Raw genomic sequence first — 26,316 nt, forward strand, 5'->3', positions numbered from 1 at the left:
ACCAAACTTGAATGGTAGATGGCCTTGAGGGACTTGCATGTTATGCTGCAGTCTGAGCTCACATGGTAAGGTCAAAGGTCATTTTCAGGTCAATGTTAAAGTTTACATGCAAGACTCTTTTATGACACCTAACTCAACAACCTAAGTCACTTCTCAACCAAACTTGGATGGTAGATGGACTTGAGGGACCTGCATCGTATGCTGCAGTTGGAGGTCACATGGTAAGGTCAAAGGTCATTTTCAGGTCAACGTTAAAGTTTACATGCAAGATTCTCTTATGACACCTAACTCCGCAACCGTAAGTCATTTTTCAACCAAACTTGGATGGTAGATGGACTTGGGGGACCTACATGTGATGCTGCAGTCGGAGGTCACATGGTAAGGTCAAAGGTCATTTTCAGGTCAACATTAAAGTTTACGTGCAAGGCTTTTATGACAAGTGTTATTCCATCCCACTCATTTCACAATGAAGTTTTGATACATTTCTGTTGTGTGCCCTCGCAAAGCACGATGTTTCTAGTTATTTTGATAAGTGGGCGAGACACAAAATCGCTTTTGCCTTGTTTATATCAGAGCTCTGATTTGGTTTTTGTTTTTCCCATCCACCATTTTGGTTAACTTGGTATTGAATTTATTTCTCTTTTGCAATCACTCTCCTCACCTCTGCAGGACTTTTGTACGACCCAAGTAGGTCATATTTTGATGGACCAAGCCCGTCTCTCACAACATTAATGCCCAACATAACATCGTTAACTCCAGTCAGCTAGAGATGTAATATCTCAAAATTAATTTTCAAATCCTGCCATGTACTGTTAGTTTTCTTATTTCTAGTAGTGGAGATTATCTTGCCATGGTGTGTATCGATGCATTTTTATTTGGTTTATTGTTATACTGACCATTTGGTATTTGAATGATAATCTCTTGAATTGTAAATTATACCATTCGATTGTTCGGCATTTTTTTTATGTTTTTGATGTGAGAAGTTCCTGGTTAAAAAAATATTACTGATGCATTTGACTAATGCAGTATTATTGTGCATGGAATGGCCAGTAAATGAGTCTAATCAGTGATAGCAATATCACATGTGCAAGTACATTGATCAAGATGGCATCCATTTGAAGTGGGGTAAATTCATCATGTTTCCTGTTTTAAAGGAATACATATGGATCCTTACAAACCATATACTGTTGGAAAGCTTTAAACCCAAGGAATTCCTATTTAATTTTGTCTACCATATGATGGAAGTCAAAAGTGTCATAAAATACTTGATTAGAAAATGAATACCCGGTATGAGAAGTTTCAAATTTTCAATGTTGGAAATGGGGTTACACTTCGTAATTCCGAAGGTTCATAATTCCAATTATTCTCTTTCGGACTAACGAACCTTCGGAATTACAAACCTCATTTCGTTTTCGGACTAACGAACCTTCAGAATAACGAACCTTCGGAATAACTGAAGCTTCGGAATTACGAATGTTTGCGGGATATGGTACTCCTCAGAACTGAGTGGGTGCACCCATTATTCCCACCTCAAGATAATAACCATGGGAGCTACAATGTAATGATTGCTTTTCCAACAAGAACTGATATCATAATGTCAACAAAAAAAGAAATAAAAAATTCCCCCATATATATATATAGAAACTGTCTTTTCTTATTTGATCCTGCAAGTACTCCCAAAATTCATCATTGATTACTTCTGATGGAAAAAGAAACACTCTCTTCCCAATTCAGCAAATTTGAAGGAAATTTTTAAGTTTTAGCTAGTCTGCCTAATGTCAAATCAGCTGGACAGAATTCTGTAAACGTGATTGAATAGCACTAAACGCACAAATCCAGTAAGGCTGAATGTTGTTTCAATATTGATTATCAAATTTGGATGGAAAATGTATCGTACCAATGAACTGCATGCACTATGTGATGAGAATTGACCAATCAGAGGGCCTGTTTCCTAAAACTTGTTTTAAATTTGCAATAACAGTTTAAAGCTTCTGAATGGGCTGGTAATACACTTGTTACCTTCCAACACTTTGATGATTTCATAAAACATCTTTTCTTTCAAAAATTGATTTGTTGTTCACAATCTACCTTATTGTAAACACTGAATCAGTGATTTATGATCCTGCCAATGAAATTCTATGTAATAGAAATGCTGATTTCAATATTAATAAAGGAATCATTTCTATATTTGAATATGATTAATATTTAATTACATTTTTCAGGTGAAGCAAGACAATAGTGTGACTGTTTGGTACATTGCAAAATATTTGTGAATATTGTTCATGTGATTGTTTTTTTTCCTTTTATGTCTGTATTTCTCAATACTATCTTAGATGTAAGCCACAGAATATATATGAATTTGTACATTAAATATTCAAATGATATATTATTGTATATTTTGTACATAGTGCACTGGATATTGGGTTTTTACTATTATTGTAAATGGTTTTGAATATTTGAATGTCATGTTTAGTATATCAGTATAGAGTGGACTATAATATTGAATATTTGATATCTTAAATCTTTGTCATTATCAGTGATGTCAGACCGATTGTCTGTGTTATTACCACATTCAACTGTGTGTGTCTAGTGAACAAAAATACAACCCTTTTGGAAAGTACATGTATTGTTACAACAATCAACGATGACCATTTGTAATTCAGGTGATTTCTTTAATTTGTAAATTGTAAAATCAGGTCTTTGATAGAGTAATGTGCTTGCAGTTTTATTTTCTTCCCTTGTTAAACAAACATTTGCAAATCCTTACTTTGCTTAAATTTTTTTTTTAAATATATGACCTAACTTAAAATCATCCAAGGGGGAGAACAGAATATGGGCAATCAACTTCAAATCTTGAGCATTCAAATCTTAATGAATTTTAATCATAAGTATGCTTTTACTGGGGGGATAGGAAACTTTAAGTTGCAGCTCATCGCTATTGGGTCAAACCATCTTGTCACCCCCCCCCCCCGATCTGCCACTAACTGTAGTCTTTTTTTTTAGTCTTCGGGCATACAAACCAAAAGCAAGGTTTTAAGATAAGCCTAAGCAGACAAAAATGCTGATGAAGACAAACATGATCATCAGCCTCGTGGTTAGACCCCTTCCAATCCTATCACAGTTTATTTAATTTTCAACAAAATACAATTCAGGTATTCAGGAAAATGTAATAAAGGCAATGAAATAAGTCGAAGCAATAGACAAGACTTTACCTCCATTACCCTTGAAAAAAAAATAAAGAGCATTATGTGAACATGTAATCAATAACAAAATAAGTACATGTATGACACTCAAACTGAAACAGATTTAAATTTTGTGAAAATGGAGAGGCCCACTAAACAGCAAATGCTTATAGTTTGTTGGCTCCACAACCTAACTTATAAGGCCTGTCACCTTTGTCAGGATTTTTAGTAGTCTGATTATTCAATTTTATTTCACTCCATTTTCTATTATGCATGGAATATTCCCAAGCAGATTTGGTGTATCAAGTGTTTTTCTAATATGGTATCGATGTATTTTTAGTACTCTGGTATAAAAGTGTACGTTTCTTTAATTGTAATTAAAGGAAATGTTTATAAAGTAAGAAAAATGTATTGTCATTTTGTATTTGTGTGTATTTTTTATAGTGAATAAGCAAGCAGATTGGCAGCATACTCTTATAGAGGTATTCCACTCTGAATTGTAGATATAGTTTTGTGGAGCGTTGTGGCCCAGTGGATTAGACTCCGGACTTTGAAACAGAGGGTCGTGGGTTCAAATCCCAGCCATGGCATAGTTTCCTTCAGCAAAAAATTAATCCACATTAAGCTGCACTCAACCCAGGTGAGGTGAATGGGTACCTGGCAGGAATTTATTCTTTGAAATGCGGAGCATGTAAAAGTTGCTTGAGCTACAGTCAGGGTAATAATATCCAAGTCCTTTGGAAGCGCATATAGAGATGTTTTTCATAATGTGATATGTGCTATACAAGAACTGACTATTATTAATATTTATTAACATTGAAACTCTAGATTTGATGTGGATTCCACAGAAGGGCAATTCCATAAATGATAAAAAGGTCAACCTTTTTGTACCTCCGACCCCCATTTTTCTCAAGTCGTACTTCACTTCATAAATGGACAAGTCATGGTCAATTAGAGAACATTACAGACTTTCAAAAGAACAAGAAATCAGAGACAAAACATTTCATGAAGGTCCCACGCATAGGGGTCGGACATACATATTTAATGGGATTTTATGGAGTTGCCCAGAATAACTTTGAAATCTTTAGGGTTTAACTCTAACTGAAGCAGATCTGAATTTATGTGAAATATGATCAACAAATTTTGAATTCTCTTAGCTACATCGGTGATTGCATTTGTTATAATTCCAGTGATCTTTGAGTAGTATAGTTACATATATATGCCAAAATCTACTATTTCTCAAGAGTTCATTATTCCCATCCAATTCACTTTTTTTTTAATCTATTTTTTAATCACCTCACCATTAAGGGAAAATTATACTATATATTGTTTATATGCTTTCTCATTATTTCACAAAATTACCTTCACAATGACCCCCCCCACACACACACACACACACACACACACACTCACCTCCCCGATTGCCTGATGACTACTTCCAACATATGGACTGATCCATAATGGCAGAGGGGGCCTTGCCCCCCCCTCTTAAAAAGGGAGAAGGGGAAATGGTGAGGGACAGAAATAAAAGGAATGGTAAACGAGAATGAAGAGGAATGGGAGGGAAAGATTGAAAGGAAGGGAGAGGGAGAGAAAAAGAAGAGAAAGAGAAAATAGAGACAAAACAAGGGAGACTAGAGGGGTGATGGTGAAGGAGAAGAAAATGAAGAGCAAGGAGGGTAAAATATAGGGAAAGGAAGAGAGAGAGAAAAAAGGGGCGCAAAGAAGGGAGACGGTATGGGGAGAAAGGGAACGGAGAAAGAGAAATTGACAGCCTCTGCTACTGATGATAGAGGGGCGCAAAGAGCAAAGAAAAGCAACGAGGGTGGAAACAACGAGGTATATCAATAATGTATGCTCAATGGCTAATTATCAAAATATAGAGAAGGCACCTCCCTTGCGTCCCGCCTTGATTCGCCACTGGTGAATGATTTTGCATTTACAAACGGCTCAAATTCCAAGTAATCACATGTAGGGGAGATTTTCATGCAAGAATTTGTGGTCGGACGTTTGATCCAATTAGTCCAATTTTATCCGACAGTTACCATAGAAACAGTGCTTCTCAGCCAATCAAAATTAAAGAAAAATGCAAGGGCTAACAATTGTAGGACAAAAATAAATGTTGATGAAACGCTCCCCATGGCTTAATCAGGCCCTTTCCCTTGCGCTGAACTTGGCGATTACGTAATGCCCACTCAGGCGACATGACCTCACAATGGCGGGAAATTCGAATAACTCCTAGCTCACAATAAAAGAGAGTGCCAAGTAAATATGGTAGAGGTAATTATTAAGGCAGTGCATGCATCCGGGATATGAATGGCCGGTATTCAGATATCTAAAAAGAAATGCTTTTCTTGAACATGCTTGGCGCGATGCACAACGACCGCAGAATTAAACAGCTTAAATTAAAAAGCGGAGATGTGCTCTCAAACGACATATCCGACTAAATTAATAACCCTTTCCTGATTATCACTGCATATGAGAGGAAAGATGGCCATTTCAAACAAACAAACGCCAACATCAGATTAGTTTGATAACGAGGTAAGTGAATGAATTATCTAAATGTTCAAGCACTGTCTGCCATTAATGATTTAATGGTTCTTAGAAATACGTGTTCGCCAACTTGGTACAAAATAATGAAGTAAAAGTACAATAAAATATTAGTGTTTGCCGAGATCATTTTGAAATGATACATGTACGCCAGGTATTAAGCAAACTGAGGAAAATCCCACAAGATTAAAATGGATTTTCACTTAGTTAGGTTTTGGCACAGCGGCCATCCAAAAGGTTTTTGGAGAGTGAGGTATCTGCGTTTTTATGGAGTGATTTTCAGGTTTACCCTCCTGGCTGTATATCCATGATTCAATACAGAGGAACGTTAACTTTCATCAACATTTGCATCAGATCACTTAATATGGCGGTCATAACTGACTAAGGCTTACAAAGAATAAAAACACGTGCATAAAAAAATGGTTATGCAATGATTGAGATTCATTGGTATATCAATGCAAACATTATATTGTGTAGGGCCTACTTGACCCCCCAGAAATTACAATAAAAAAAGCATCCAAACCGAATTTGTCTATGCTTGAAGACCCCCCCCCCCCCCACAGCCTCGTCCCTCAAGAGACAACGGGAATGAAGAAGAAATATAGGAATATTTTTTCAGTGGAAGACCACTCGGCCATGCACGGCACTACCACTTGATTTTTCAACACTTGGAAAGTCAAAGGGCGCCCCCTCTCCCTGTATATTGTATAGCGCTGCAAATATAAAATTGAAAAATTATTAGAACTGGCGCACAGAATGATTGGGGAGGGGGGACTTTTTCACAAAGAAGTAAAAAAAAAAGAAGAGGAAAGGGAAGAAAAGAAAAGGAAAACGAGAATGATGAAATATGATACTATTATTATTTTCTGAATACAAGTTATGTCAAAATCTATCACAAAATTGGATTGTCAAAATTTTTGTTCACTCGCTTCACTTACTCGCAACTTTTTATAAATTTTATGCTATAAGTATAAGTCATATTTATTCCCCTCAATTTTATTTTGCTCTTCTCGCCACTGGGTGTACAGATGTTGGGGGGGGGTCTTGGGGGCATGGTCCTGAAGTTCCACCACCAAGAAAAATAAACAGATGAAGAAAATGTAGGGAATAATCAACATGCTCTCTTTCGTTTTATTTTCTTCCTAATATTTCCTTCTTAAAAAATAATGTAAATTTAATGAAATCAAATTCTACTTTCCTTTATGCTCTCTTGTAATACGTCGTGGGACGAATAAGCCATTTCTTCCCCCATAAACTTCTTCCCTCCTTCGTTTTCTTCTTCATTTTTTTTTGGGGGGGGATTAAGAAGTAAGAAGAAAGATTGAGAGGAGGAGCAACTGCACAAGAAGAAGAAGAAAAGAAAACAAAACGATATAAGAAGATTAAGAAGGAAGAGATCGAAGTGACAATGAACAGAAAGGTATCATTGCTATTTTTTACGTGTTATAATTGTCAAAAGTATTTTAAGATTTAATAGAGGAATGGCGATGGCAGGCGCATGCAGTTCATTATCTCCATGCTCTACCGAACTTTCCCCATTGCAATGCATGCGATGCGAACGCCCGCCCCCTTGGTGTAGGTGATTTGCATATCGTTTCCAAGGCCCGTTACTATGTGACGCGACCGGCTTGCTACCACGAGAGTTTGTGTACATTTCAGATCGACGACTTTCCACTTTCTCCAAATTATACTGAAAATAAAACACTTCTTTTATTCGTGGATTTCGGTGGCATATTGCAAGGAGAAGAACAAGAAGTACTGAAATGTCTTATATTTAGGACAGGCGTCGAGTGAAAAGTGTGAAAATGGTGGACGTTCAATACGGTAAGTAGGGATCATAAGCCGGATGCAGAGTGCAGGTGCTTGCCGCGCAACAGGTGGATTTCACGCAACGTGCCCCCTCCGCTCTCCGGACCATTACCCCTAGTTGACCGGGTGGCTTGGCTGTGTGTGTGTTTATGCAGAGCGCATCCTTGTCCTGTGGTCGCCTGTTATTAGTAGGGCCTATCTAGTCTTCATTTCGTGCTATTTGAATAACGTGTACGTAGTGTGATTTTGATGTCATTGGTGTTTGTTTATTAAGCTGGTATAGATATCTAAACCTCAATATGCGCTGCCTAGCCCTATAGGCCCATTATGTAAAGCCTAAAGGATGCCATGATAAATAATGGTAAACAATCATGGCACATTATTCACGACTGTGATGAATAGACGTTGGTACAAATGATGTAGGCCTACATGTATAGTTATTACCCAGGGAGCCCAGGAGTCGTCCATGTACTAGTCAAACATTAACTCACCAAAATGGGGTAGAATGGGGTCGGAATTGCACATCAAATAAAAGGGGGAAAAATAAGTTATGCATTAATAAACCTCGATTATATGGATTAAGGTCTGTCGTGGCACAGCTATCCTGACATTGAGGCACAAACTGGACCTTCAAAAATAGGAAAAGTTCTGTCTCGTTTTCCTACTGTCAAAATTAAAAACAAAATGGCAGATCGATACCAAAACGAACGCGACATAGACGTCTAACTTTTCCTTTTTGGATGGATATTCTCTTGGGTGTAAGGGTCCCACACAGCACTAACCAAGGGAGTGCGGGCCGGCGCCCAGGAGATCACCGTGTATTTACCCATACTCACGAGACAAGGGTAGATTATGGTCAAAATATCTAGCAAGATAAATTGTGAAAACAGAAATTATGCACTTACCACGAATATATGGATGAAGGTCTATCACGATTATATGGATGAAGGTCTATCACGATTATATGGATGAAGGTCTATCAGACTGGAACCTCAATAAACAAAAAGTTCTCTCCCCAGGGGGGGGCACTTAGTATATAATGCATATTGGGTATGTGCCACGGAGGGGACCCCCATTTTTAGACTCAAATCTCCGTTCCAAGGCATAGCATTTTTGTCCAATTGAGAAAAAGAACAAAGAAAGCCGCTCCAAGGCATAACATTTTCTTCTAATCATGAAAAGGGAAGAAAGAAATCCGCTCCAAAGCTTCGCATAATTTCGGATTATGTTCCGGTCGCATTGATCCTGCTGCAATGAGCTGCAATTTTGGTGAAAAGCGGCCACTGAGAGATGTCCGACCATTGCCCGGCGCCCGTTACGCCGTGCTAGCTGCATGCACGTATGCCCGTTCCATATAGGATGCATATACGCACTCACATGGAGGAGACTCGTTCCAAGGAGACTCGTTCCAAGGACCCCCGTTTTCACAAACATTTGTAGTTCCGAAGCCCATTCCGAGGACCCTCCTTTTTGCAATTAGCCCGCTCCAAGGCCCGCGGCACACCCCAACCACTTTTTTGGTCGAGTGCCCCCCCCCCCCCGGGGTTCTCTCCTTCTACCCCAGTCTCGAGACTGGGGTAGAAGGAGAGAACTTTTTGTTTATTGAGGTTCCAGTCTGTGCTTCGATGTCGGGATTCTACCACTCGATAGACCTTCATCCATATGATCGTGGTAAGTGCATAATTTCTGTTTTCACAACCCTTTATGATTCATAACAAAAATGGCCGATCGAAACTGGGGTAGAAGGAGAGAACTTCTTTTGAGGTTCCAGTCTGTGCCTCTATGTCGGGATTCTACCACTCGATAGACCATAATCTACCCTTGTCCCGTGAATATGGGTAAATACACGATGAGCTCCTTGGCGCCGGCCCGCACAACACAAAAATTGATTGTCCAGACGTGTACACAACCTGTCCGAACCCGGCGGGGGCACTCAAATTATTTTTTGATGGGGATGTGTCTTACAAAACTCTGAAATGGGGGTCTAAGGAACTGACTTAAAGGGTAAAGTACAGGGTCTTGTGAATACAGCACAGTGTGAAAAACGGTCTACGGAAAGGGATCGCGGCACATGTAGGTACATTGCACCATGGCGCTGTTCACGTGCTGGCCATGCACCAGGGGCCGCGGAATGGTTTTCAAAGTGGGGGTGCTGATCATGCAAAAAGTCAAAATCATATGGTCATTTTTACGTTTCTGTACACGATTTTGGAAAAAAGTGGGGGGGCTGAAGCCCCCCCCACCCTCCCGGTTCTGCGGCCCCTGGGAGCGTCTACTTGTTATGTAGGGAGTTGTGAAGCCATACGTGTATGATTATTTACGTCTGGGGCCCCGTCTTACAAAGAGTTGTGATTGATCCGATCAATCGCAACTATGGATGGCCATCAACATCTATTGTGCATGTTTGATCAAAATATTTTCTCTATTATGATGTATTTTCATGCATTCATTGTTTTCTTGAAAATTCATTGTTTACAAATGATATTGTGCAATTTTCCTAGAGAAAAAATTATGGCACTGATGGATTTCCATAGATACGATTGATTGGATCAATCCTAACTCTTTGTAAGACTGGGCCCCGGATCCAAAGACGTATTTACTGACCTATAACATCACCATATGCAAAACATGACAAGAGCTGGAACCTTGGATTCAGTGATACAGACACACGTCCCAACACCCAATTCGAATAACGAACCACATTGGTGAATTTAGTGTACGGTAAAAGTTGATGGGATTCTTTACATTAATTTCATATTTTCTCTGGTAGCAAAAACCAAGTGCCAATCTTTTTGACCTCAAACTGAATCTTAATCCAATGATGTTGAACCAATTTAAAGGCGGGAACAATTGTAGGAGAATATGGGGAGAGTATATTTGGACATCTTTGTACAAAATTTGTTCTTAGATCAATGAGTGGACATATTTTTTCCCTATACATCTGTACATCAACATCAACCAGTCAGTATTCACTGCATCATGTGGCACCTTCATTTTGTTCATGTGCAGTAGGGGTAGTCCAAGGATTTCAAAATAGGGGAAGGGTAAATAAGTAAGTTCATCAATTTTGTTTGGATTTTTTTTGGTTGATGAGCCCCCCCAAAAAAAAAAAATGTGTAAAAAGAATGAAAATAAATAAATAACTGATGTGAAATCGGTTGTATTTTTCCCCAAAAATATTGACAAGCTCCCCTACCCCCTCCCCCAAATAAAAAACAAGATCTCACTTAAAAGAGACTTAGTTTTCCACACTTTCAAGGAAGGGGGATAGGGGAGGGGTAGTGGTGGGCAGTAATACTAAAAGATACATTATTTGTGTAAAATTTAGTGGCAAAGGGGAGTGGGGCATCTCTAACAAAATCTCCCTGTATGAACCTAAAAGGGAGTGCTCAAGAGAAAGAGAGAGAGAAAGAGGGACAGAACCACAAGAGGGACACAATTATTTCTTTCTATATTCCACTCCATGCCAGATTATATCTTTATTGAGCCCTATAGCAATTTAGGGGGGAGGTGGGAATGGGAGCTCTTTTGAATTTGTGATTTTTCTAATATTTTTTTTTACGTTGAAGACATTTTGGGGATGAAAATGTACCCTTTACAGCCCCCTTTTATCCCTGCTTCACGGACTGCATAACAAAAACAGATAACAAGAAATGATAATGTGCTGTTACAATGAATAGTGTGGACAGTCCAGCCATAAAATCTGGCCTTTGTACTTAAGTCCAGTATCCGCAAATAGATTCCATTCAGTGCGTTGCCATACAAAAGTTTCTGTTTACGTCAACCGCTACCATCTTAACTTTAATTCCTTCAAATGCATTAAGGCCCACACCTTCATTATCTTGAAGAAATCTTGTAGAATTTCTGCTTTTGAAACTACATGTACAGTTTAAATCATGATTTTCCATTGGTAACTGCAGTGTAAATTAATATGTTTCTGAGAGGAGTACCTTTCCATGTGGACATTGAGATTTGGATAACTTGAGCTTGCAACATTGATGATTGCATACAATATTTTGTCGGTGGTGATGCCAAAGTTTTGATTTTGATGGTCACTTTTGATTGTTTGCTTCAAAAATGGTGAGAAAACAGAGACCAAAGAGCAAAGCCAGACGAAAAGGTATGAATATAGTTTCTTAAATTTACCATTTCCATTATCAAACATTTTCAGAACTATCTGACAATTTCTTCTTTATGACTTCAGAATCAATTTCTTTTTTGGAATATGTATTACCCTAGGACGGTATATTTGAGTAAATTTATATTCTCTCAACTACTTTGATAGTATAAAAGTTTGATATTTCTTGTTAACCATTAACAACCAAATGTTCTCAGCAACAAGTTCATATGAATAAATAGAAATTTGAAAAGAAAAAAAAATTGATTGCAAAATTTTAAAAATTTCTTTAAAATCAGATGAAACATACATGTAGTACAGATATGGAGTATACATAATACTCGTGGGTATTTTGAAGTATTTTGTGAAATACTACTATGTAGCCTATCTTCCCGGGGGGGGGGGCACTTCCATTCACGAGTGGATACCATGCGCGACCATGGGGTCTCGAAAAGCACCCTAAACACGTAATGTCCATATTCTGAAAATGCACCCCTTAACAAGTAATTGGCGTGTGAAACCCTACCCTTAACAAGTATTGGAAACAAAACGATACTTGGCAAATATTCCCTGAAATGAACCCCTAAATAAGTACAGGAATGTTTTATTGTTACGGGTCCTTCGGTCGTCGGCTTTATCTTATTTGGTTTAGTATGACCCCACCTTCTACACCTCGTGCTAATAGGACTCTAAACACGTAGTGTTTGGGCAAAAAGGACATCCTTTATAAAATATTTTAATTTTGTTTTATCATCCCCGCAAATTCGACCCTAAACACGTAATTTTTCTAGCGAAATAGATACCCTTTTTTCATTATTTTTGTGTTTTTGACACCCTTATCACGTGCCCTATCATAAAAAGGACATCATTTTTACGTGTTTTTTGGGTCGCGCATGGTATCCACTCGTCAATGTAACTGCCCCCCCCCCCCCCCCCCCCCCCCCCCCCCCCGGGCCTATCTTGTTACAAATTTCCAGCTATAACTAATCTAATGTCAAAACCCCATGTTGATTCATGCTTAATACTCTTGAAGCAAAAGACTAAAAGATTTAATTCTTAAGATGAAACACAAAAAAGAGAAATTACTTCTGCCAAAGCAGATCCAATTTCATCCAATTTAATTGTGCTGCACTCATAATTTGTTCGCTTTCCATTCAAATAAACTTGGCAACTGCTATGGTATTTATTCAGCTATCATAAAGTGAAGATTTTCATGACACTTGTGATGGTGAAATTGCCTCTATTAACAAGTTTCGGCAATGGACCCATATTTAAAGATACACTGTAGTAACTAATGCTATAAAACATTGCTTACAGTATACATGTATAGCGCATACACATGCAAACGTAAAAAAATGTAAAAACATGTAAAAAAAATTATCAAGTGTCTGCCCGGTACATATGTTTTCAAAATCCAATTCATTGAAGATGATTTCTCTTTTGCATGCAGGTGTTCTCAATATTTGTTCTTAAGATTTCATTTATGTACCAAATTTTTTGATTAAAAAGATGGCCTTTACAGGATAAAAATCTAAAGCACTGAGAAATTGATTCTTGTTAAGGTGTCACTCAGTGAATTGCTCTCACTCCTGCTGACTGGTTGCTAGGATACACTATAAGTACTTTCATGGACACTTAAAGTTTGCATGATTTATCCTCACTCTTCAAACTCCAATTTACTTTGAGTGCAAATAAAAGGCAAGTGGGGGGCCTTAAGTGGGGGATTCTTATTCATCCCTACCCTCCATCAGAAAAGAAGAAATGTTGACTAAACAGAGACACTTCAAAGACAGGGAATTCAGCCAAAGAGACTTAAGTTGAATTTCAACAAAAGACGGGTGGGTCTTCAAAGGCTGAGGAATGGTGCGGGACGCTATGGGGGCACTGGAGCGGAGGAGTTCCCTTTTGAGTGCCACTATGCTTCACTGCCCCTTGATCGATGCCAAACAAGAGTGGAGAATGTGGATACAAAGCAAGACCGGGTGTCTTTAGTGCATGTTATCTGCTTCAGGATCCAGGTTTCATTGATCCAAGGGTTTCTGTTGTCCTCTGAATGTGAAGCTAATGAATATATTATTCATGATTTAATTATGAATTACAACATATAAGCTGGTGTAGTACTCAACAACAGTTCAATACAGTGTACATCTGAATTAATTATTTATATTTTTACATTCTATGTCCGCTAATTAAGGCATGTTCCCTTTTCCGCTTGTCAGGGAACTAGTTTTAAAAAGTCGTCCTGATTGTAATATATGAATATTAGATGATAACAAACAATTTGACTATGTATAATGCATGTCACTAGGTACATGTAATTACTGAGAAAATTAAATGCCATTCATATGCACATACATGTACATGTATATACAAATATTCAATCATGTGTTAAAATTTAAAAGTTGGAACATTTACTTGGATAAACTGCAGTTACATGTAAGTTCCTATAATTAGTTCAAATAATTTTGTCAATACTCAGCATTCAGTACTCCATTTTCTTTCTCATTGGTTGCATCCAACTCATTGTATTTTTGGGGAAAACTTGTGTTATACACCTTGAAATTTCTATGTAGAAGTTTTAAGGAAGTGTTACAAAAGGTATATTAGGTTTTGTTTTAAACTTTTTGTCTTACTTCCAAGGATGAATGGAAGAAAAGCTGAAATTACTTCTTTCATCCTTGATAAATGTAAGGAAATGCTTATAACAATAAGCAGGTCTTATACAAATCGGTTTCAAGGTTTGATTGACTTTTGATATCAGTTTAATCGATCCTTGACATGATATTTTGTACAATGGAGTTAAACCAAATTTAGTTTGTGGAAAGTATATTTATAAGTATTTGATGACCTTTTTGATCAGAGAGTGAGAGAGAAAGGGGGAGAGAGAGAGAGAGAAAGAAAGAAAGAAAGGAAAAAGGAAAGAAAGATAGAAGGAAGAAAAAATAGAAGAAAGAAGGGAGGAATAATACAAGAAGGAAGAAGGAAGGAAGAAAGAAATAAACAAGGGGTAGCTGAGAAAGTAAAGAGAATCAGGGTCACATTAAAACCAACTTTTTTTTAGGTTTGATCAGGGTAATAAAATATTATTCTGAGAACTTCAGAGGGGGGGGGGGGGGATGCAGGCCAAGAACAACATACCTTCCAACAACTATTCAATGCAACTGATAGGAGTATCATGGTAGATGTCAATGAAACATGTTTGATTGATCAGAGGGATCAATAATCTTTACACACGACTGTAGTGAGCCCTCGTTGGCCAGTTTAGTCACCATCAGTCAGGTGGTTGCTAATGAAACTTTGTCGAGTGGTGACCAGTTGAAGTAGCGGATGCTTTCAGGACAGGATCATTGAGAGGATTTTTAGGTTTTTTTTTTCCAATTTTAAGAAGATATTTTTTCAAGATAAACAGTGGAAATTTGTGGGTATTTTTCTGTCAGAGAGGTGGATGATGAGTAAGTATTGTGTTTTCAGAAACTCTTAAAAACATTATTTTTCAGAATTGGAGAAGGATGGAGAGAGAAATCAAAGGAATGATTAAGTATTGATATACAGTACATGTACATTTATTGATTTACTGTATAGTGTGCATTTCATATTCCATACTTTTGAAGTAAAACAAACTGGATTGTTTCCATGACAGCATAATCAGATAGCTTGAAATCACATCATAAACGTACTGACATTTATCTCTTAATTTTTGCTTGATGAAACAATTGATTTTAAGGAAAAGACATTTATTATTTATTATGAAATGTTAAAATGGAGGTGCACAGGTATGTCAGCGTAAAATTATGTTTCCCATATTTATTACACACCTGACTAAAGTTCAATAATACAAGTATACTACAGTAGTTTCATTCAGAACATACAGTATTCATTTCTGAAATAATTGCTTATGGTTGCTATGCAACTCAAATTGGGCATCTAGAATGTGGTCGCAGGATCCAATCTAATAAAGTATAGTAATGTCCAATTACTATACTTTATTAGATTGGATCCTGCGACCATATTCTAGATAGGTGATGGCAAGTTGCTAATTATTCTTTTATATTCAGTCGCTTTTATACATTTTATATTACCTAAACTTAACTGTGTATGAAATTGCTCTAGACAAACTGCACACAAGATTGAACAAAAAATAAATACCATTAAATACAGCCATGAATTTCTTTTTACCATTGAAATTTCATAAATGTTTCAATTATTCTAAAGAAATCACAAGTTACAACAATTGCATACAAATATTTACTCCCCCAATATTGTTATTTTACTTTACAATATTTACTCACCTTCTGAATAACCAAAGTGTATGCCAAGTTATCTTTATGACTTCTGAGTAAACAAATTGAATACATATAACTTTCAATATCTCTTATAATTAAAAATATTTTTCTTTCAGGAATCAAATGTCTTTATATTTGAATTAATTCCAGTAATAGATTTAGATTAAAAAAAAAAATCTTTTGATAGTAACACAATGAACAAGGATGAAATGGAGGAAACAGTGGGTAGAGGTGGATCATGGGAAGGATCTCTTTACATGTACATGTACCTGACATCCATAATGTGCATGTAACATAATATTATTATGTGATTGAAAATATTTGGGAAATAAGCAATATACATGTACATGTAGTCATGAGCCCCCCCCCCTCCCGTAGAAGAGAAGACCATTGAAGAGGATTCTACATGTAAATGAAATCTTGAAACAGTGAAATAAATGTTCAATCCCTCCTAAAAAAAAGTAGTGTCGAGACTTAATGCAAGAGAAAATATCATTACAATTGAATAGTTTTATTTTGACTCTAGAAAAAAAGTATTTTTAGAATTAGAACTTGGGAAACTCTATATTGTGGTGCAAGGTTTTTTGAAGACCATTTTTATTACTGCTTTACAGAGCTATACAATATTTATATTTCATGTCATAATTACATGTGTACCTTCTGGGTCACAGTACATGTACCGTATATACATGGGGCTAGGCAATATGGTATTTTCTGGAAATCTCTCACTCGAGTGGTCAACGAATAAACAAACACCACGTGTAAACTGAACGACACTGACCATTCATTTTGTCCGCTTATCTATTGCCATTGACACATCAATCAAACAAGAGAAATGTGTTGCAGTCTCTTTCATCCAGCCTTGTTAATCAATACCAAAGTCAATACTCCCTGACCGCTCCCTATTGTCTCTGAACATCGACTGATGCGACTCGATGCACCTGTCTCTAGGCCGTTGCCATGGCAACGATGAAGCAATGCTCTCCTGCTCATCACCTAAAGCGGCTTGTACGATTTTCCGGACATGTGTTTTCTCTTTCATCTTGCGGTTTGTCGGTATCGATTTAAACTCCTCGTCTCAATAGAATTCGATTAATCATCTTATGCGAGGTGTTGTTTGCTGATTGAGAGATGTATCAAATCTGGGGCATGTTGCATCAACAGATTTGATCGATATATGTAATTGATTGTAATTTTTTGTCATGGTTTTCCATAGTGAATATGAAAAGTTATGATTAATTATGCAAATTGATTGTAGCTTTTTATGTTCCAGGGCCTACATGTAAATATTACTTTGATTTTCCTTTTGTGTCATAGAATATGTTTTCTAAAGCAAGAAGGTACATGTGTATATTACGTCTGTGAATTAAAAGCCATTGAAGCCTCATAAACATGAAAATGTATGTGCACATTATTTTTTCACAAGCCCCTTTTATAGTTTTTGAGATGTTGTTTGAACAATTCTTGCAATTGAAAAAAAAACAATTCAATAAATCATATGGTAAACAGTCTAACATATGTTCTAAACGAAATTGTAAGAGAGTAAAAAAAAAAACTACATGTATAGGACTCATGCTCCTGGTCCACCTAGATACATGTACCTCACCAAAATCTCTCCCCCTTTACTTGTAACAGACGCTAAGTGTATTTACCTGTGGTATTTTTGCATTCCCAATTGTAAGGCTCCACACTATTTTTCTTTGTGGCCCAACTTGTTCACCCAAATCATTAATTTCATATTTTAAGGTGCCCTCAAAGCAGAATTGGTGGCCATAACATAGTAGAAAACATTACAATTTATCAAGACTTTGGTGTCCCGATCGGGCCACCAAGTGTGGGTTTTTAGTTTTTACAGAATTTTGGTGGCCCACCCTCATTGGTTGCCTCAGGTCACCGGGCCACCGCTAATGTCGAGCCCTGCCCGTTGTTATGATTAAGAGCTGCTTGCAGGATTCCTGTGTGGAAAGACAGTGTTCAGACTTTTGGAATAAAAGGTTACTGTCGGTTAAGAAATGTAACCCATGTGAGAAAAAAAAATCTTCAAGTTCTTTTAACTTTGTCAATTTTTTTGGGAAAAGAACTTACCGTACACTAGCTTACATGCAGACCATATTTCTTGGTACATTGAATGTACAATATATCTTCATGCCTTTCTTCATTTATGCTTTGTTAACATTATGTTTTCCTTTTTTCTTCTATAGCTCCTGTCCAGGAGAATTCAGATGGTCTCTCGGAGACACAAAGGTAAGTAGAATTAAGAAAGAATTCCCCTTATTTCACCCATTTTTGATCAAATTACAATGATAATTTACATATTATAGAATATGAATGCTGTAATAGTTTTTTTTTTGTATATGTTTCCTTCTAAGTCTCTTATTTCCAGTGATAACAGCTTCAAAATATTTCTGAAGAGACAATGAAAGTTGATTATTTGATGATAATAATAATAGCTGGATTTATAAAGTGCTTTTCGCCTGAGGATACAAAGCGCTGCTATTGGCTTTAGCTACCATCACTGCCACTCAGTGCATGCAAGGAATTACTCCTGCCGGGTACCCATTAAGATTTTACAAGCTACATGTACATGTACTCCAAATTCTTAATTATTATTTACCATAAAAATTAAACTAAAAAAAAACATTCAGATGTGAATGAACAAAATTTATGTGAATCAATTCTTATGGTAGACAATAATGTAAGTATAATATATTTTTGATGGAAATGACTGAACACCTCTACTATTTGATTAAAAATCATCTTATGTTTTTTTTTTTACAGAGACAGATTTTCCTACCTCTCTGAACACAAGAACTCCAAGGCAATATGGCTGACAAGCTTTGGGTATGTTTCATTTCTGACATGTTTAATCCTAATAGCTGATTGGGGAGAGGGGTTCTAGCTTTTAAACGGAAAGTACATGTACAACCTCGTAACCAGTTGGTTTTTATCAAAGAAAGAATACTTGGAGAAAGTTTAATAAAAAATATTTCAAATAATACTGGGAGATATTGATTTTTACATTTTTAACGATTTGTGACATCATATATGCAAGCAGACCCTGTATCATGTACCGGGAATATAGATTTCAGAAATTCAAATTTTTTCTTTAATGGGAAGTGATTAATAAAAGTATTTTACTTAGAATCGGGCATGAAATAATGCGCATGATGAAATATTTCCATCGCACAAATAAAATCACTTTCACTTTTTTATTGAAGATTTTTTTTTAATATCATATAACATATGGAGGAGCTGAATGCTCCTCTGTGACATCACAAAATCAAAGCTGTAAAATTCATAACTGTTAGATTATTAAACTCACGGAAGGTGCAAGGTTGTCTGCATGTATTACAGTAAAATGGCACATATCAGAAGCAGGAATGAATTGCAATGCTGTAGGGCTACCTTTATGATAATACAGTGGTGCTCGAAAGTTAGTGAACCAGCCCCACCAGAAAATGGAACATACTTTTAAAGTGTTCAAGTTCTGCCACATTTTAAACATTTAACTGTGTAGTCAGGTGATAAAAGTAATAAAGTTCGTTTCTACATTGTAGAGTTGTTGTCTTCATTCAACACTCTAAATGAAGGAATGCATTTTGTGGTGGGGTTTACTCACTTTTGAGCACAACTGCATACATGTAAATAGCAAAAATAGCTTCGACAACAAGAACAGTCGGCATTTACATTTATATGGCACCATCAATCTAGGTATAGTCTTTTCTGAGGCACATTGTCCTGGATTAAGCTCAACCTGCCAGTCCCAGTGCTTGGTGCATTCAAGGAATTATCCTACCGAGTACCAAGACATCACCTGGGTTGAGAGCAGCACAATCCGGGCAGATTTCTTGATAAAGGAACACATGCCATGGGGGGGGATTTGACCCCATGATCCTCTAATTGAAAAACTAGTGTCAGAATCATTAGATTATAACACACACTTTAATGGACCTTCTTGGTTTGGAAAACTGGTAGCATGTGATCCGTTGAACATCATGGCCCGTATTCTGAAGTAGGGTTTGATTAAGACTCTGGTCTAAAGTTGTCGTAAACTATGGATAGTTAATTGTGACATACATGTAAATCTCTATTAACAGTAGAATTGGCTCATTTGACTCTCAAATCATTAACTGTCTGGGTAGGATAAATAAGATAATTATCTTCACCAATAAAGAATTAGGAAAGAGCACAGTAAACATAAGAAACATCCCATGTGAATAAGTTTTGAAATGTTTGGCTTCCCATAATTTTAGCACAGTGTTAGACCACAGTCTAAGTTAAACCTGAGTTCAGCGTACAGGCCTATGCGTATTCAAGAAATATTTTTTGATTGGTGTTTGTATTTCATGACAGGCCAAAGCTAGAATGGGGCAACCAGGATACTATGTGGCCGGTCAGCAGGGGTGCCATGACGGCCACAGCCACCCCAAGAACAGAAGAGCTGTCTTCACCCAAGAAGAACTTTAGAAGTACTAAAGATGGCAAAAAGTAAGTTATTTTTGTTGTTTCTGCCCTAAAGAGCCCTTGCAGTCTCATAGGCATCTATAGGTTTCCTATTTCTTTTATAGATTTTTTTTTCTTTGAAAATGTCACTTAAAGGACAAGTCCACCCCAACAAAAAGTTGCTTTGAATAAAAAGAGAAAAATCCAACAAGCATAACACTGAAAATTTCATCAAAATCGGATGTAAAATAAAGTTATAACATTTTAAAGTTTTGCTTAATTTCACAAAACAGTTACATGCACATCCTGACTGGTATGCAAATGAGGAGACTGATGACATCATCCACTCACTATTCTTTTGTATTTTATTATATAATATGAAATATTCTGATTTTATCCTCATTGTTAAGTGATACAACGATTAATTCCTCCTTGTACATGTGGAATTACCATTGTTTAATACTATATGGTTCAGTCAAGTTGGTCCTTATTGTAAAAATCTATGAAAAATGAAATATTGTATAATTCAAACAATAAAAAAAAAGATATAGTGAGTGATGGACATCACCAACTGACTCACCTAGTTGTGCATATCACTGTTTTGTGAAAAATAAGCGAAACTTTAAAATGTCTTAATAACTTTCATATTTTACATCCAATTTTGATGAAATTTTCAGCACTATGCTGGTTTGATTTTTCTCTATTTATTCAAGTCAGCAGTTTCCTGGGGTGGACTTGACCATTAAGCTTCAACAACGTATCTCATCTCTTTGGCTATATTAGGAACAGCTCTTAAATTGATAAAATTAGTACGAACAGCATCTGCATTGGACCCTTTGTTAACAAAGACTGATTTTGATGGTAGTAAACGAAAGAAAAAGAGAGAACCCAGGAATTCCTTTGCCTGGTATACCAGAAACATGTAATTATTATGGGTAATGCATTTGACTCGGCGAAAATATAAATTGAGTTTCCAAAGTTATGAGCCTCCTCTTGCGAGATCTAATGGGAAAATATTATTTTTGTCTGTCTTGAAAATGTATTGGAAGGAGTCGATATAAACCTGCAATTTTAAAGGAACATTTATCAGTAAGAGGATTGCCAAAGAAAGTTAATGAATTTCAGGGCTGTCACGTTGAAAATGATTGTTTCCTTTAAAAATAAAATTCACTGTATCCTGTTGTTATATAATGTGAAAAGTTGAATTAAAAAATAATTGATGATATGAATAATAAAAAGAAAACACATATGCTGCCGACAGCATATGCTGTGGACAGTGCATATGGTTTTGTTATCCCCCCATGTTTTGTGTTATTTATGTTTCAATAAGAACAAATCAAGGGGTAATACTGTGAACTAAATCTTGAAACAAAAATTCTACCAGTTGGTATGTGCTGTCTTCATTGTTGTTAAATTTTCTTTTGTTCTTCAGGAATATCCATGTATACAGCTGCGGCAGAAACTCGGTCATATGGGAAGTGAGCCCTCTAGCAATGAAAACATCTCCAACAGAAAGATTAGAGACGCTATCAAATTATAAAAGACCCCCGGCAGCTTTCAAAGAAGACAGGTATAAACACTGATTATAAAAAAGAGAAACAGAGACAGAAAGAGAGACAGAGACACACACACACGTACACAATGAAACAAAGAGAAGAGAGAGAGGGACAAAGGGAAGTGAGAATGAAAGAAAGTGAGAGGGGGAGTTTGATTTTTTTTTGGGGGGGGGATATTAAGGGGCACAGAGGGATTGTATGTGAGAAGAGGATATATTTAGAGGAAGAGGGGTAATTCAAATCAAAATAGATTTGGAATCGACAGAAGATGATGTAGTTTCAGGGGTAATATTATTTCAGTGCCACTAGGATCATGACCTTGGGTGCCCACTGGTCAGCCTCAAAGACCTTCATTGGCCTTGAATATATTTGTTTGTTTGTGAAGTATTCCATTTGTGCTGTTATGCAGAAATATGCATGACATAAAAGTGGTCTTGCTCTAAAAATAACAAAATGTAAGGCTTGTAGAATTAAGTACATGAAAAATGTATTGTCTAGCACTGCCTTCACCATTTTCCACTTTTTAGAATTAGTCTTTAAAGTCATCCCTTTAGAAACTTAAGTCATCTCCCCAAGCAATAAGCATACAGTGTAGTTATTCATTGTACTATTTTCCTTTCTACATGTGCCTCAGAATAGTTAACCTACTTTGTGGAGTTTATAAAGGCATCATGTTTATCATATAACAATCCCAAGTACAATGTTGTATTTTGTCATTGTCATAGACCCAGCCATGCCTTCAGCTGCGGTAGAAAATCCCCTATCTGGTACGTGAGTGAATCCGCCAAGAAGGCCATTGAAAAGGAACGACTGGAGTATCTTGCCAGACCGAAGACACCCCACAGAGATTTTGTAGAGCCAAGAGGAGTAAGTAATAAAACAGACCTTTGTCTACTAGTACTGGAGTTGATCTTGCAGAAGTTCTGGCCTAAATCAGAGCAAGTTTTTAGACCTGGGGCCTGTTTCATAAAGAGTTACAACTTAACTGTTGCAACTTTGCCATTCTGGCAACTACCATGGAAACCTTGATTCTGATTGGCTGCTGAGGTAGTTGCCACAATTTTACAAAGTTACAACAGTTGTAACTTTTATAAAACAGGCCTCAGAACCCAGTTGCTTAAATTTACATGTATTTCTGTGATAACTAACATGGTAACAGGGTATAACTTCCAATCAAAGCCAAGGATTCCATGGCAGTCGCCATTTGGTAGTAGACCTAAAGCTGCAGTAACTTTTCTATCATGAGGCCTGGACAATGCAAGGCATACAGTACATGCTTGTCCATCAAAATCTAGTAGACAAGCCGGTCAAGTTGAATTTCTCCTGAAATTAACAGATTCTGTCTTGCCTTAAAGGACATCCATTTTGTGTAGAATAGGCATACAGTTGCATGATGGGCACATTGCATGGGTCCACATTAGAAATTGGTGGACCATTCGTGAACATTGTCAGCACTGAAAAGTGGTCTTTCTCCAACAGTATACAGAGGCCAGTGCTTCTTGGCTAATCAAAACCAAGTATTTCACTGTAATTGTCGGCACTGACAATTTAATGTCGACAGCTTTCATGAAACGCCCCCCAGAAATATGTATTATCTTACCGCATACATCTTATACATGTCAAGCTAAATCTAGGCAACTCTGAAACAGCGAAACTACAAACGGTGGGTGCAAATTAAACACAGCCCACATGTATACCCTCTTCTATTTCTTAAGTCGTTTTCTTTTTTAATGAACTGTAATACGGTGTAGGGTTTTGTATGGCAAACTGCCACCAGGCATACAGTTCAAATTTGTTTTTCCCTCCTTATACACTACAGATTGAAACTGTAGTAAGTGCAGGAGCAAAAAACGCCCGAGCATCTAGTCGGATTGAGATGCTAGCCAGACCCAAAAGTAGGCCTCCAGGACCGTTCAGGGAACCAAAATGGCCGGTAAGTATTTTATGTCTCAACGTTTTTTTAAATCTGGTTTTAGCTTTAGGAATCAGCAGCAAATGATGATATATTTTCGGCGATCAATTTTCCTGGTTTTACATCCCAATATGCAGTGAAGTTTGACTGCTGCACATAATTATTGTAGCAGATTTTTTTTTTTTTTTTTGAACCTGTAGGACTCAAGTGGACAAAACCACAAGTATTTCCTCTTGAAATATAACTGCTTAATCCAATTTGAGAAATGATATCTTTATCTGGCTTGTACTTTGCAACTGCATTTTGAAGTCCCCCACCCCCAATAACTTTTCACGAAGAGCCTTAATATCATATTACAAAATACATGAGAGTGGAAAAAAAACTTTAATGATTATACATGTAACTTTACCAGTTTGGGAAATACAATAACATAGCTTTTCAGCCAATTCTCTGGTAAAATCCGAGGCCATTCTATAAAGAAGTTGGAATAAATGTGATATGGTAAATACCATGGTAACAAATGGTAATCAACATCAAGGTTCCATGTTAAGTAGCATAATTGCAAAATCACCATAATTTTCTTTATTAGATGGGCCCCTGCACATATTGTGCCTATTTTTGTTGTATCAGCATGTTTTGTTTATGAGTGTTTAAACTTAAGATTAAAAAAAATCAAAATATTCATCCAAAAATTGGCAATGCAATAATAACATACATGTATAATCACTATTTTCCTACAGAAATTGTGTATTTTCTAAATTCTAAACTGATTCAATTTCCATTAAAGAAAACTGTGGAATGAAAAATGCTGCATTGAAAACAAAATACTGATTATCTTCATTTTAAGAATAAAAGCGGATAGGAAAATTCTTTAAATAACCAACGTAGAGACTTTCTTTCAAGACAAAGAAAATCGCACTAAATCATTTCATTAATTTCCAGGTGTCGGATGTAGCAAAAGGAGCAAATGCAACTCCTCGCCAGCTGGAACTGGCCAAGCCCAAGAATGTTGCCGACGGTTACCAAGCCGATCGCCCCGTGCAGTGGTCCATCACCAGGGCAGCACGGCGGGCCAACGCGACCGGCCGTACCAACGAACTCTCCACACCCATCATGCGAGCTACCATGGACCATGTGCAATTCAATCCTGATGCTTTCATCGTCAGCGAAGCGGCTAAGAAAGCGCGGTGTCCGCAGAGAATCGAGGAACTTGCCCAGCCTCTTGTTCGGTAGAGGTCAACGCACTCTTTGAAAAAATGGCAATTTGACCTACTAACACTCCATTCGGACTTGCAGCTATGTTGTGGTGCAGGGGCGAAAATCAATAAGCGATGGCACTGCATCAACTTATCCTCAGCAGGACTTTGCAATTTGAACATTTGCCAGGACATGATGGAAAACAAAATACCGATGAGTTGTCATCGATTTTCAGATGGAACTCGGAAACCTATTTCAAATGAATTGAACAATATTGAGGAAGGAGAGGTTCGACTTATATTGGAAAAAGAGGATTGATGAAAGAAAACTGAATTTAGAATTTTACCCCATCCACTCACCCCCCCCCCAAAAAAAAACATTGAAAAAAAATGTTATTACACACAAAGATAAAATTGTACAATTGAGATATAACAGACAATTGGTTTTGAGACCTTTGCTTTTATTTATTCAAATATATCTAGGACATTTAATTTTCTTTTCTTTACCAACGTTTATATTCTTACATAATTAAAGATGTTTTGCATTTATGTGTACATGTAAATCCAATAACCGAAATCTTGTTCTTGTTGAAATTAAACCTATAAAGTAAACAAAGATTTGCATGACATTAAAGCAGAAATGAACTGTAAATTATGAAAGTATATTTGATAGATGATTTCAAGATAATTCTTTCATCATTGATATGAGACTAAATGAAATGAAAGCAAAAAAAATGTTTGTACATCTCACTTAAAATGTTTACTATGAAGTGATTGATTTTCAAGATATTGTCTTATGTTTTTTGAACCATAAAGTGTGCACAATTGGATGAGAGTTTTATCTGATTTAAAAAAAATACCAAAATTCATTTTGGTAGATATAAGGAATGTGGTGAAATCTATGAATTTTGTTTCTTATCCAAGCATGCATAGTATACATGTACATTCTGGGGCATGTTGCATAAAATGCTGCCAACAAACTAAAATGCAAGCTCTTGATTGGCCAACAGGCAGGACCCAAAGTTTTATGCAACATCCCCAGTAGTGTGTAATAATTTAATGGTATTATATTAATATGTACAATAGTATTATCTATAAGTATTTGAAGAAAGTTTTAAAATGTGTGCAAACTTATGGAACTTTATAGTTTCTATTCGCATACTTGAAAAGCCAGTTAATGATTTCATATTCTTAAGAAATTGAGCATTAATGTGCACATCATTTTAACTGTTTGCAATTACAATTTACTCCGTCCATATATCAATATT

General features: G+C 36.7%; 2 protein-coding genes across 4 annotated transcripts in view; both read left to right on the forward strand.

Moving 5' to 3' along the window:
- Window positions 1-1,355, forward strand: part of LOC121425318 (solute carrier family 28 member 3-like) — a 37,064-nt gene extending 35,709 nt beyond the window's left edge. Inside the window, exon 11 of the mRNA XM_041621347.1 lies at window positions 670-1,355. Coding sequence (XP_041477281.1) covers window positions 670-767 — 98 coding nt within the window. The 3' untranslated portion in view covers window positions 768-1,355. The remainder of the gene's footprint in view (window positions 1-669) is intronic.
- A 5,972-nt stretch (window positions 1,356-7,327) lies between these two features.
- Window positions 7,328-25,412, forward strand: LOC121424663 (testicular haploid expressed gene protein-like). Of its 3 annotated transcripts, none has more exons than XM_041620400.1 (8): window positions 7,328-7,556; window positions 18,143-18,185; window positions 18,720-18,782; window positions 20,295-20,429; window positions 21,817-21,954; window positions 22,666-22,807; window positions 23,760-23,873; window positions 24,795-25,412. In XM_041620400.1, exons 1-8 carry the CDS (start codon window positions 7,538-7,540, stop codon window positions 25,083-25,085), a joined length of 945 nt encoding a protein of 314 aa, XP_041476334.1. In that variant the 5' UTR covers window positions 7,328-7,537; the 3' UTR covers window positions 25,086-25,412. The 3 variants fall into 3 exon arrangements, with proteins under 3 accessions (XP_041476334.1, XP_041476333.1, XP_041476335.1); XM_041620399.1 differs by lacking the exon at window positions 7,328-7,556 and adding an exon at window positions 11,604-11,661; XM_041620401.1 differs by lacking the exon at window positions 7,328-7,556 and adding an exon at window positions 15,058-15,110.
- Window positions 25,413-26,316: the final 904 nt, after the last annotated feature.

The sequence above is a fragment of the Lytechinus variegatus genome, chromosome 12, assembly GCF_018143015.1.
Source record: "Lytechinus variegatus isolate NC3 chromosome 12, Lvar_3.0, whole genome shotgun sequence".
NCBI lineage: Eukaryota > Metazoa > Echinodermata > Echinoidea > Temnopleuroida > Toxopneustidae > Lytechinus > Lytechinus variegatus.

What these genes read in the sequence shown, in the direction of transcription:
- LOC121424663 (XM_041620399.1), top strand. Translation starts at nt 11,619, where the DNA reads ATGGTGAGAAAACAGAGACCAAAGAGCAAAGCCAGACGAAAAG. An exon ending in GGTCTCTCGGAGACACAAAG is followed by an intron (nt 18,186 to 18,719) that starts GTAAGTAGAATT and finishes TTTTTTTTACAG; the next exon opens with AGACAGATTTTCCTACCTCT. An exon ending in GCAGCTTTCAAAGAAGACAG is followed by an intron (nt 21,955 to 22,665) that starts GTATAAACACTG and finishes TCATTGTCATAG; the next exon opens with ACCCAGCCATGCCTTCAGCT.